Source organism: Triturus cristatus, unplaced genomic scaffold (assembly GCF_964204655.1).
Source record: "Triturus cristatus unplaced genomic scaffold, aTriCri1.1 SCAFFOLD_194, whole genome shotgun sequence".
NCBI lineage: Eukaryota > Metazoa > Chordata > Amphibia > Caudata > Salamandridae > Triturus > Triturus cristatus.
The window spans coordinates 687,563-701,555 of NW_028188007.1; the positions used below are offsets into that span (position 1 = coordinate 687,563).

Genomic DNA, 13,993 nt, shown 5'->3' on the forward strand with positions numbered 1-13,993 from the left:
CATGTGATATACTGTCCTTTCAATCTAACCAAAGAGTCGATGGCCATGCGCACTGCAAGCAAGATGAGGAGTCACTGTAACTCGAAAGACTTCTTCAAAGAACAATAATGTGCACACTTCCAAGCCCAACTTTAGATGGCGGACTGAAAAAACCAAAGGTTGAAGTAATGTTATAGTTAGGTGAAATGTTCAGTAACAACGTAACGTTTTAAACTCTAAAAACCACTGAAATTCACCAGTTCTATTTATCTCAAGTAACTATAACTCTTGCCCGAAGATAACTATAACTCGCAACCCTGCCATGCAGTTTTCTCATCAATAATTTCACTGTAACTGCTTCAGTGAAATTTTCAGTCAAAGAACATGTCATGAGTAATGTAATATATGGGGTAATTAGCAGTTTATGGTGAGGGCACGAGTTATAGTTACTTGAGATCACTATAGCTGGAGAATTTCCGTGGTTTTTAAAGTTTAAAACATTACATTGTTACTGAATATTTCAACTAACTATAACGTTACTTTAAACTTTGTTTTTTTTAGTGAATTTCTAGTTTAAAACAAAAAATTCAAGTAATATTTAATCACCATACATAAACCCAAGCCCCCGCTGAAGGCCACCCACTGCGGGAAGTTGGCTGCAGAGCCTGGCCTGAAACCAGGCTCTGCGGCCAACCCCTGCATGCAGCGGACCCCATAAAGGCAGCCAACCCCAAACTGCGCAGCTCCCACAGTCATGTATGATAGGGTGTTGGACACAGAGCCTGCCATCCTCCCGAATGCAGCCAGCCACACACACTGCACCGTCTAAGTCTAACCCCTCCAAAGGCAACCAGCCCCACACTGTACACAGGTTTTGGCCGTGCATGGCATAAGGCTGGTCACAGGGCCTAGGCTTGGGGACCAGAGAGCCTATTTTTTCTTTTTTAAAGGTAACAGGGGTGGCGTGGCCCCACCTCTCAGAATCTATTATGGGCCTGGGGACTAATTCTCCATGGGCCAGATATATTTTGGAGGGGAGGCCGCGTGGCCTCTCATGCCCGAGCCTCATTAGGCCCTGGGTACCCCTTCCCCCATGGCCTTATTCATTTTAAAGGGGAGGGGGGCCATAAGGCCCCCCTCCCTGAGCCTTATTAGATCCTGGGGACTCCACTCACACAGGGCCTTTTTTTTATTTAGGAAGGGCGTTGCGTGGCCTCTCTCCTCAAGCCTTATTAGGCCCTGGGACCCTATCACCCAGGGTCTTTTTTCAATTAAAGGAGAGGAAAGGTGCGGTCCTCCTCCCTGAGCCTTATCAGGCCCTGGGGACCCCATGACCTAGGGTCACCCCTTAAAATAAAGGGAAGGGAGGGTTGCTGCACCTATCAGAACGCTCCTTTTTTAAATTGGCTCTCACGCAAGCCTCTCTCAGGGCCAACCGTCCAGATATATAAATATTTTTAAACCTTAATTTAAAAATATAATGAACAGATTTCCACCAAATCACAAAAAGCACAATCTCTGGCCCTACATCTAGCTTGATGCCAAATTTGTTGTAATTAGGTTCGGCAGTTTTTGTGCTATGGAAAATGTACAGGGATTGTGTGTTTTGGGACCCCCTCTGTTCTCCCACTCTGCTTTACGGATCACCCCAAAAGGTTTTATGCGCACACTAGGTAAAAAAGAGCACTTTTTTGGAACGTTTCATGATGATTTATCAAACGGTGCCAAAGTCTTTAAGGCTGCCGTAACTATAACTACCCAGTGGTGACCGTCACTGGGTAAGATATATACATATAGCTAGCCGATGCCTCACTTAATGAATTCATTTATTGAATTTGCAGAAGAATTCTTTGGAGTGTGTGCTTTCTTCTATAATTGCTATGGGGTCTTACACTTGAGCACGCACCACTGCTTTATATATATATATATATATATATATATATATATATATATATATATATATATATATATATATATATATATATATATATATATAAATTCAATAAAGTAAATTCATTAAGGGAGGCATCAGCTAACCCGATGCATTTCAGCGAAGCTGCCTTGATCCGGGATATTTAATTTTTGTAGTGCGTGCTTTCTATTTGTGTGTGTGTGTGTGTGTGTATATATATATGTGTGTGTGTATATATATATATATATTTTTAGCGGGCTTAGGAGTACAACAGTTTAGGGTTCAGTGGAGCATTTTAGGTTTTGGGGGAGTATTTGGGTATAAGGTTTCATGTTTTAGGGTTCAGGATTGTCTTTTTTTATTGGTGAATGGGATTTTTAGGGTTCAGGAATGAGTTGGGATAATGGGATTTTTAGAGTTCAGGCATGGTTAGAGTATCGTGGGGTAATTTAAAATAATAGTTATAATCACATATTAGTGATATTTTTATTATTATAATATTTAATTATTATTACATACTTGTATTACATTACTTTGTAGTCTTACTGTTAGGAAAAATACATTATTGTTAAAATTAGTTACAAAAATTAAGTAATGCATACACATATGTACTTTTAAATATGTAGTTAAAATACACTTATAGTTAAAGATGCGAAGTGAAGGCACCCTGAAAGTAAGGGTACTCCCTATGTTTTTACAGCAATGTAATAACTTCTGATTTAAAGCTACGCAAAATAACGAAGTATATTCTGGGTTTGGAATCCCTGAGCTGTGAATTTATAGACAGTGAGTAAACACAGAGATGAATCTACACGGGGCTATCCCTGGGATGTGCATCTGTAAGTGCAAATCTGTAGACAATAAATCTACAGAGATGTATTACTGAATTGTAAGAGCATAAGATGTGAGACTGTGGTTAATGAATCCATCATACATTAGTCTCTGGAATGTGCTCAAGTGAGTCATTGCCTCATTCTTCATTTCTTTTCCTATCACCTCACCTACCCTGGGACATGGAAGTATTTGATTACTTGGTATGGATTACTTGGAATGGGTTAGGAAAGACCAGTGATTACTTACCATTTTAATACCTTTATGTATGTTTAACTAACTCCTTGATGCCTGTCTTTATCCCAACTTTCCCTTCTTCCACCCTAGCCGAGGTGCAGAGTGAGATAGAGCGGATATTTGAGCTGGCAAGGACCCTGCAGCTGGTGGCCCTTGATGCAGATACAATTAACCACCCAGCACAGCTAGCCAAGACCTCGCTGGCCCCCATCATCGTCTACATCAAGATCACATCACCCAAGGTAAGGAAGTGTGGTGGAGAGTGGAACCCACGTTCCAAAGTCGGTAACTAAGCTCATTCTGCATCTGTCGATGCAGAATTTTGGGAGGCAGTTGGTTCATATTGAAAGAATAGAAACAATCTTATATTTATATTGCATTTTTTGGAACACAACTACAGCCCGAACCTCTGCACGGAATTTCACAAATTTGGCAGAAAGCTAGATGTTGGTTCAGAAAGAGTCCTTTTTGTAATTTCGTGTAAATCTGTTCAGTAGTTTCAGAGATATTTAGGTTTAAAAAAATATAGATATATCGGAGTTCAAAATCCTACTGAAATCCTACTGAAATTTGATTGGCTGCCAGCCCTTTAATCAGGAAGGGTTGGCAGCCATCTTGGGAGCAATATATTTGATAGCTTTGTAGTGAATGGCAGGTTTTGAGGGTCACAAAAAGCAGAAAGTTTAAAGGGTGACAGCAGATTTTAGTTACAATATAAATAATCTTTTGCTGGTATCATACTAATTTTAGGAATTGTGGTGTGTTCTAAGGTGATTTTACCCTGTGGAAAAGCATTCTGATGGGATTTCAAGAATCATGTTTGAGAGAAAACAGTTTTCTCATGATTTTCCCATAGAGGTTATGGAAGGTGGAGCCAGAAGCTAAAATAAGAGCATATTTTCTGTAAATTCACACTATCTTTCTCAGCCATATGAAAATCAAGTCTAACAGTTGATTCCCTTGTGTTCTACCGCAACCTCCCAGAGCGTTTTAGACAACAACTTGAGTGCTAACAGTGTTACTTATGACAAAAGTATGGCACACCTGAAGCCATGTTGATTGAGTCAAACGGGTAGCTCTTAAAATATTTAGTTTAGAAAGGAACAAAATGAGTGGGTTCAGTTTGTCAAAGAAAATATAGTTAGTGGTGAAGAAAGAAAAATGTGGACACATTTTTAAGTGAGTTCTCAAATATCTTCCTCTTCTATTTCATTATAACATTCTGAAATGCAGACTAAAACATGCACTTTCAACACTTGCAGACTGAAAAATGCACTTTCAACACCAGCAGTAGACTGCCAGTTAACTCCATGGTGATCCACGGTTTTACTACGGTGTTCTAATGAGCAACTAGAGTGCTAACAATAATTATTTAAGCTAAAGGGGTGGCACATATGAATGCTATCTTGCTGGAATCAAAGTAGAAAACTGAAAGCATTCTCTACTGAGGATACTGCAGTAAATGGTGAAATTAGGGAGCTTCTTAACAAATAAGCCTTCCAAGATAACCACCAGGCAAAAAAGAGCCCAAATATCACCCAATTGTAGCCCAATGACAGAAGTATGCAAAACACTTTTTTTTGTTTTTTTGTTGCAGTTTTAGATAGCACATACTTGACTCAAAGTTATAGCAGTGCTTTACATGAGCATCAGTTACATTACACAAGGACACATTTATTTTTGATTTCGGGCATGGGGAGATTAAGTGATTTTCCCAGAATCACATGATGTCGAGCTGACGCGGAAACTCGAACTTGGTTCCCCAGTTGCAAAGTCTGCAGCTCTGCCTGTAACGCCTCATCCTCTCCCTTAAGTGTAACATATAATCAAGTGACCAACTGGATAAAAAACAACACATAAAGATAGCAATTCAAAAGTGCTTTGTTGCTATTTGACAACTCGGAAAATATGTCCTCAATTTAGTTGTTTAGAGCACTAACCATAATTTCTATGGGAATAAGACCCTCTCACGGAGGAAGGTGCAGAGGAAACAAGATTACCTCGTCGTGCAGGTGGGCGGGGCAGTGGGAGCACAACGGACTATGGAGAGCAGGGAAAAGGGGGGCAGGGGCAACAAACCAACCCTGCAGTACAGGCAAGAGATTGTGCCAATATAAAAGACCATTTAGGGCAGAAGGAAGAGTCCGTGGCATAACAACCATACATGCCAACAGACCCAATGCAGGCGGGAGACTCCCGATGGTTTTTAAGCCCAACAGGCCTTTATTTTATTTCCCTCCTGCCTAAAATCTACTCTTTTTCATTGTAAGTCAATGGGGAAAATCAATTCCCTAGGATTGTTTTCAAAATCTCCCTCTTACCAAGTCCAAAATGTTGGCAAGTTTGGTACCTTGGATCATGGGGGGCAGGAGCAATGCGATAGGGGCACGGACTCAGATAAGAGGGCAGCACCGAATTGACCTTACAGGGCAGGCGCAAGGGGTGCTTCAGCACAATATATCCACAGGACAAGCGGGACAGCAGTGCAGCAAACGGACCATAGAAAGCAATGGGGTGGGGCACAGAGCCATGCACATAAACAACAGAGGGCAGAGGGGAAAAAAGCAAGGGCAGTAAGCTGACTATAGCATACAGACCGGAGGGACAGTTGCAGCATAACGTACCATGAAGGGCAGGAGGGAGGCGGCAGGGAAACGACAACGGAGCAAGCCAGGCAGAAGGGAGGGGATAGGGGTCTGCACATGGAACACACAGGGCAGGAGCAGCAAGCTGACCATGGAGGGTAGGTGGGATGGGCACTGGAAGCACCATTGAGGGCAACAATGAGATTATTATGGCATACACAGAGACAACAAAGGGAAGACAGGAGGGTGTCAGGGCAGCAAGCGGACCACACAGGGCAGGTGGAAGGGGTTGTGGCAGCACAGAAGACCATCCATGACAAGCGGCAGGGTTAGTGGCAGCACCACAGCATGGTGGGCAAGAATGGGGGGACAGGGAATGCACAAAAGACCATGGAGGAATGAAAGGAGGGGTATGGCTTGACACAGAGAAAAGAGGGCAGGGGAAGGGGCTTCACACAGACCATGCAGGGCAGAGAGGAGGAGCAGTTGTAGCACAACAGAACATGGAGGGCAGAAGGGAGTGGAAGCAAAATGGACCATGGAGGTCAGGTGGGAGGGGATAGGGGCATGGGAATTGTACAGGCAGGGTGGAGGTGACAGGTACAGTCGACAACCATCTGAACATGCTAGGCAGGTGGGAGGGTCATTGGCAGCTCAACAGAACACTCGGAGTAGATAAGAGGGTTGCAGGTCCATTGAGTATGGTGGGCAGAAAGGAGGGAGAAGGGGCATGCACACAGACATCGGAGGGCAGAGGGAAGGAGTGGGGACATCAAGCTAAGCACAGAGGCTGAGCAGGAGAACAATGATGCTGCATAGAATTGGGGAAAGGGGGGCAGAAGGAGTGGGCAGGGACATCAAGCTAAAAGGAAGGCAGTGGCAGCACATCGGACCATGCACGGCAGGAGGAAGGAGCTACTGCATGGACTCTGACAACAGAGGGTAGGGAGGAGGTGGATGGGGCAGCAAGCTAACTGTTAAAGGGCAGGCAGGAAGGGCAGTGGCAGAACAACAGCCACACATGGTTGTAATGAGGGAGCAGGGACATGGACAATGTATGGCAAGAAGGAGGGGGGCAGGAGCAGCAAGCTTGGGTGGTAGCACAGTGCCAGGCAGGCCCTGCGTTCAACCCCACCCCCACTGTGCATTGCGATGGGCATCTTACTTCATGTTAAACAAACCTTCTAAATTCACTGAAAAAAACAAAGGTAACAGAGATTTTATAGTTAGGAAGTAGAATTAAAAAAACATTAGAAATTCACAGAAAAATAAATTGCATTGCCGGGGCGCAAGTTATAGTTAGCTCAGCTAACTGGAACTGCTGAATTTTACTGGTTTTGTACGAGTGAAATCTAAGCCTAACTATTATGTCCCTGTAACCTTTGTCTTTTCAGTGAAAATATATATATATATATATATATATATATATTACCTACTGGCGGTCGCCAGTAGGTAGTTATAGTTAGGACCACGTTTCCATAGGAAAACCTCAACATTCTATTTTGAATAACTTTGGCGCCGGTCGACGAATCCTCGCGAATTTCTCAAAATAGGTGGGGCGCTACGCTCCGCTCCTACCCTGAAAGTCTCGGGGGGATCCGTCAAGCGGGGGCTGAGATAAAAGGGGGGTCCCAAAACGCGTTTTTCCCATGCATTTTTCCATAGGACCTTTAGAACGAGCTACAGCCTGAACGGCTGAACAGAATTACTCAAAATTTGGCAGAGAGGTAGTCCCTAGGTCAAGGAAGTGCCTTTTGTAGGTTTGGTGTAAATCTGTTCAGTAGATTCTGAGAAAATAGCCTTTAAATCAATATATATATCTGAGCCCGCTTACGGTATGCTTACCGTACGCTTACGGTAAGCGTACGGTGGCGTGCGCGAGCGCGATTCTGATTGGCTCTTAGATCTTAGTAAACATTCGAATCGGCCGAAACCAGGAAGCGGCGGTCGCCATTTTCTGTGTTTCACTCTGAAAAAAAAAGAGAGAAAACAAGAAAAGGGGGCAAGGAGGAGAGTTACAGACCCCCTAACATTTGTAAGGGGGTCAAAGAAGGACAGAAAAGTACAAAAAAAACATTTATTGATTTTTTAAAAAATCACGGGGTACGCGTACGGTAAGCTTACGGTAAGCGTACGGTTAAAAAAAATAAAAATGAATAAATGAAATGACGAATTAAGAGTTTAGAAATTAGGGAGCTCTAAAAAGAGCTGTTGTGTTTATGAAGTCATTTTTTTAGTGGTACCTACAAGTAAGTACCGATGCAGAGTCTAAGGTTCAAGAGGAAGACTCTGTTCCCTTCATCATTGAAGTGCACACCATCTCCTCTATAAATGTCTTGCATGTCATAACGCAAGTTGTTGTGGTAAATGGCACCCATACCATAGTCACGGAGGAAAGCAGAAACAGATTTGTTGACGTGCTTTCTTGCTTTGTCAATCTGCGGACAGAAATGATTGGACCAGTTCCATTTTTGCCTTTGGCATATGTTGGAAAACACAAAGGCAGTTTTAGGGAAAAGTGTAAACAGTTGTGCAAAGGTGTCCTTCATAAGCATTTCCAGACCTACCCCAGTCAAAGTGCCTAGGTCATTGCCACCACAGTGCACTATTATGAGGTCAGGGTGTTGGATTTGAATGAAGGATTTCACCAATGGCATCAATTGGTGCCACTTTAACCCTCTCTGACCAATCCATTTAATGTCTACATTTGGCAAAGCAAGGTCTCTCACCATACCTGTTTTCTCTGCAAACTTTTCACTCCAGAAGACATAGCTGTGCCCTACAATCCACACTGTGAACATCTTCAAAGGAGAACTGGATGCACTCAGGAGGTGTCTTTCAGTAGAATGGCAATATGAAAAGAAAGACAGTTTGGAAATGGAGGCATACATATTTTTAACAAAACAAAAAGAACTGATTGGCTGTTTCATACCATTCTAGAAAAAAAACTAGGCTGTATGTGTAAATTAATAGAAGCATGTTTTGTATTGGTACAAAAAAATGTGTAACCAAAGAACAGTACTATGGATTTGCTGTAAGGTTTGAAAAGTCAAGCACTCTTGCTCTGTGGAATTGAAACATTGTGTGGCGAACTTCTGACCTAACTCCACACAGCAGTGTTCCATGAGCTGTTGCTATGGTAGCAGGCAGAAGTCAAGTTGGGGGAAGGGTACTAGGCAGAAGTCAAGTTGGGGGAAGGGTACTTTTGGAAAAGGGTTGGTTTTCAACCAATAGAAATGTGTGATTACATTTGAAAAAAAGGGGGAAGCACTGAGATTTGAAACTTACAAGTATATGTGTGGAAAAAAAGAGGGAAAGTTTGCCATTATCTGGTTCTGCTGAGAGGAGAGAGGTGAACACAACAGAGATCCTGGCTCTGATAATCTGCTGTTTGAGTGTCACATTTCTTTCACAACTAACTAATTTTAAAGGTGAGTTTACAGTTTGAGAGGGGATGTATGTGGTAACTTAAGAAATGAATAATAGAAATGGGAATTGTTTTTGTTGTAGTTACACATGGTGGTTTCATAATGTGTCAGTCTGTAAAAGTGATTTACACTTGCCCCGAAAAAAAAAAGAGCAGTAAGTGTGCTTTCAAATTGGCAAAGAAATTTCGTTTTGGGACTAATGTGAAAACATGACTCTGTGTGCATAGAGGAATTATAGGCAGAGATTTATTGCGTCTTGCTCTGGTGATTTCACAGTTGCATTAGATGGAAAGGGGGAGCGAATTTTTGGGGGAAGAAGCAGAGTCTTAGCACACACCCATGTGCTTGCCATGTATAGTCATGCACAGTATTTACAAGCGAGTGGGGTTTTCAGGTTTCAGTCTGTAATGCAAATACATTCAGCATCACTAAGGCTGGTTGCCCTTGCTGGAGTGTAGGCAGTCACCGAGAATACACATGGTGGTGGTCTGAAAAAACAGCTTGGACATGTGCATTGAAATAAATAAAAAAAAAAGGTTTCAAAATGTGTCAGTCTGTAAAAGTGATTTCCAATTGTAAAAAGTGATTTTCACTTGCCCCGAAAAAAAAAAGAGCAGTAAGTGTGCTTTCAAATTGGCAAAGAAATTTCGTTTTGTGACTAATGTGAAAACATGACTCTGTGTGCATAGAGGAATAATAGGCAGAGATTTATTGCGTCTTGCTCTGGTGATTTCACAGTTGCATTAGATGGAAAGGGGGAGCGAATTTTTGGGGGAAGAAGCAGAGTCTTAGCACACACCCATGTGCTTGCCATGTATAGTCATGCACAGTATTTACAAGCGAGTGGGGTTTTCAGGTTTCAGTCTGTAATGCAAATAAATTCAGCATCACTAAGGCTGGTTGCCCTTGCTGGAGTGTAGGCAGTCAACGAGAATACACATGGTGGTGGTCTGAAAAAACAGTTTGGACATGTGCATTTAAATAAATTAAAAAAATAGGTTTCATAATGTGTCAGTCTGTAAAAGTGATTTTCACTTGGCCCGGAAAAAAAAAGAGCAGTAAGTGTGCTTTCAAATTGGCAAAGAAATTTCGTTTTGGGACTAATGTGAAAACATGACTCTGTGTGCAGAGAGGAATTATAGGCAGAGATTTATTGCGTCTTGCTCTGGTGATTTCACAGTTGCATTAGATGGAAAGGGGGAGCGAATTTTTGGGGGAAGAAGCAGAGTCTTAGCACACACCCATGTGCTTGCCATGTATAGTCATGCACAGTATTTACAAGCGAGTGGGGTTTTCAGGTTTCAGTCTGTAATGCAAATACATTCAGCATCACTAAGGCTGGTTGCCCTTGCTGGAGTGTAGGCAGTCACCGAGAATACACATGGTGGTGGTCTGAAAAAACAGCTTGGACATGTGCATTTAAATAAATCAAAAAAAGTGGTTTCATAATGTGTCAGTCTGTAAAAGTGATTTCCAATTGTAAAAAGTGATTTTCACTTGCGCCGAAAAAAAAAAGAGCAGTAAGTGTGCTTTCAAATTGGAAAAGAAATTTCGTTTTGGGACTAATGTGAAAACATGACTCTGTGTGCATAGAGGAATTATAGGCAGAGATTTATTGCGTCTTGCTCTGGTGATTTCACAGTTGCATTAGATGGAAAGGGGGAGCGAATTTTTGGGGGAAGAAGCAGAGTCTTAGCACACACCCATGTGCTTGCCATGTATAGTCATGCACAGTATTTACAAGCGAGTGGGGTTTTCAGGTTTCAGTCTGTAATGCAAATACATTCAGCATCACTAAGGCTGGTTGCATTAGATGGAAAGGGGGAGCGAATTTTTGGGGGAAGAAGCAGAGTCTTAGCACACACCCATGTGTTTGCCATGTATAGTCATGCACAGTATTTACAAGCGAGTGGGGTTTTCAGGTTTCAGTCTGTAATGCAAATACATTCAGCATCACTAAGGCTGGTTGCCCTTGCTGGAGTGTAGGCAGTCACCGAGAATACACATGGTGGTGGTCTGAAAAAACAGTTTGGACATGTGCATTTAAATAAATTAAAAAAAAAGGTTTCATAATGTGTCAGTCTGTAAAAGTGATTTTCACTTGGCCCGGAAAAAAAAAAGAGCAGTAAGTGTGCTTTCAAATTGGCAAAGAAATTTCGTTTTGGGACTAATGTGAAAACATGACTCTGTGTGCAGAGAGGAATTATAGGCAGAGATTTATTGCGTCTTGCTCTGGTGATTTCACAGTTGCATTAGATGGAAAGGGGGAGCGAATTTTTGGGGGAAGAAGCAGAGTCTTAGCACACACCCATGTGCTTGCCATGTATAGTCATGCACAGTATTTACAAGCGAGTGGGGTTTTCAGGTTTCAGTCTGTAATGCAAATACATTCAGCATCACTAAGGCTGGTTGCCCTTGCTGGAGTGTAGGCAGTCACCGAGAATACACATGGTGGTGGTCTGAAAAAACAGCTTGGACATGTGCATTGAAATAAATAAAAAAAAAAGGTTTCATAATGTGTCAGTCTGTAAAAGTGATTTCCAATTGTAAAAAGTGATTTTCACTTGCCCCGAAAAAAAAAAGAGCAGTAAGTGTGCTTTCAAATTGGCAAAGAAATTTCGTTTTGTGACTAATGTGAAAACATGACTCTGTGTGCATAGAGGAATTATAGGCAGAGATTTATTGCGTCTTGCTCTGGTGATTTCACAGTTGCATTAGATGGAAAGGGGGAGCGAATTTTTGGGGGAAGAAGCAGAGTCTTAGCACACACCCATGTGCTTGCCATGTATAGTCATGCACAGTATTTACAAGCGAGTGGGGTTTTCAGGTTTCAGTCTGTAATGCAAATACATTCAGCATCACTAAGGCTGGTTGCATTAGATGGAAAGGGGGAGCGAATTTTTGGGGGAAGAAGCAGAGTCTTAGCACACACCCATGTGCTTGCCATGTATAGTCATGCACAGTATTTACAAGCGAGTGGGGTTTTCAGGTTTCAGTCTGTAATGCAAATACATTCAGCATCACTAAGGCTGGTTGCCCTTGCTGGAGTGTAGGCAGTCACCGAGAATACACATGGTGGTGGTCTGAAAAAACAGCTTGGACATGTGCATTTAAATAAATTAAAAAAAAAGGTTTCATAATGTGTCAGTCTGTAAAAGTGTTTTTCACTTGGCCCGGAAAAAAAAAGAGCAGTAAGTGTGCTTTCAAATTGGCAAAGAAATTTCGTTTTGGGACTAATGTGAAAACATGACTCTGTGTGCAGAGAGGAATTATAGGCAGAGATTTATTGCGTCTTGCTCTGGTGATTTCACAGTTGCATTAGATGGAAAGGGGGAGCGAATTTTTGGGGGAAGAAGCAGAGTCTTAGCACACACCCATGTGCTTGCCATGTATAGTCATGCACAGTATTTACAAGCGAGTGGGGTTTTCAGGTTTCAGTCTGTAATGCAAATACATTCAGCATCACTAAGGCTGGTTGCCCTTGCTGGAGTGTAGGCAGTCACCGAGAATACACATGGTGGTGGTCTGAAAAAACAGCTTGGACATGTGCATTGAAATAAATTAAAAAAAAAGGTTTCATAATGTGTCAGTCTGTAAAAGTGATTTTCACTTGGCCCGGAAAAAAAAAAGAGCAGTAAGTGTGCTTTCAAATTGGCAAAGAAATTTCGTTTTGGGACTAATGTGAAAACATGACTCTGTGTGCAGAGAGGAATTATAGGCAGAGATTTATTGCGTCTTGCTCTGGTGATTTCACAGTTGCATTAGATGGAAAGGGGGAGCGAATTTTTGGGGGAAGAAGCAGAGTCTTAGCACACACCCATGTGCTTGCCATGTATAGTCATGCACAGTATTTACAAGCGAGTGGGGTTTTCAGGTTTCAGTCTGTAATGCAAATACATTCAGCATCACTAAGGCTGGTTGCCCTTGCTGGAGTGTAGGCAGTCACCGAGAATACACATGGTGGTGGTCTGAAAAAACAGCTTGGACATGTGCATTGAAATAAATAAAAAAAAAAGGTTTCATAATGTGTCAGTCTGTAAAAGTGATTTCCAATTGTAAAAAGTGATTTTCACTTGCCCCGAAAAAAAAAAGAGCAGTAAGTGTGCTTTCAAATTGGCAAAGAAATTTCGTTTTGTGACTAATGTGAAAACATGACTCTGTGTGCATAGAGGAATTATAGGCAGAGATTTATTGCGTCTTGCTCTGGTGATTTCACAGTTGCATTAGATGGAAAGGGGGAGCGAATTTTTGGGGGAAGAAGCAGAGTCTTAGCACACACCCATGTGCTTGCCATGTATAGTCATGCACAGTATTTACAAGCGAGTGGGGTTTTCAGGTTTCAGTCTGTAATGCAAATACATTCAGCTTCACTAAGGCTGGTTGCCCTTGCTGGAGTGTAGCACTCTGGACATGGGCTTTTTAAAAAATCGGAAAAGTGGTTTCATAATGTGACAGTTTGTAAAAGTGATTTTCACTTGCCCAAAAAAAAGAGCAGTTTGTGTGCATTCAAATTGGCAAAGAAATTTCGTTTTGTGACTATTGTGAAAAGAAATGTAGTAATATATTTAAATACAATAAAGGATTTTTTTTTAGTTTTTTTCAGGTATTGCTGAAGAACAGTGAACAAAATTTAAGATGCCTACAAAATCTAGAGTTCAAAAAACGCTAAAAAAAAAACTATATTTGAAGACAACTGGAGGACCAAAGTTAGTAGAAGATGCTCATGTTGGGAAAAAGAAAAAATCTTCTGGTAAGCAGAAAAAACAATTTCTTAAAAAAATATTCAAAACAAAGAAAAATGTACAAAATGTCTGTCCTGGAAAGAATGTAACAAAACGAAGAGAACAGCAAAAAATTGAGAATTTAGTTAATGCAAATATACCTTCTGCAACTGAAAAGTTTTACATAAACAGAAAAACAGCGTTTAAAGAGATACGTAGAAAAATGTTTCAGAGAAGAGTTATGTCCAATTTGATAAAGGATGTGAAGAAATATAAGCAAAAGGCTAAATTTTATAAGAG

At 41.5% G+C, this 13,993-nt stretch overlaps 1 protein-coding gene across 1 annotated transcript in view; it reads left to right on the forward strand.

Moving 5' to 3' along the window:
* Positions 1-13,993, forward strand: part of LOC146770423 (voltage-dependent L-type calcium channel subunit beta-1-like) — a 301,827-nt gene that overhangs the window by 187,516 nt on the left and 100,318 nt on the right. Inside the window, exon 5 of the mRNA XM_085640460.1 lies at positions 3,050-3,201. Within this exon, the coding sequence (XP_085496586.1) occupies positions 3,050-3,201 (152 nt within the window). The remainder of the gene's footprint in view (positions 1-3,049; positions 3,202-13,993) is intronic.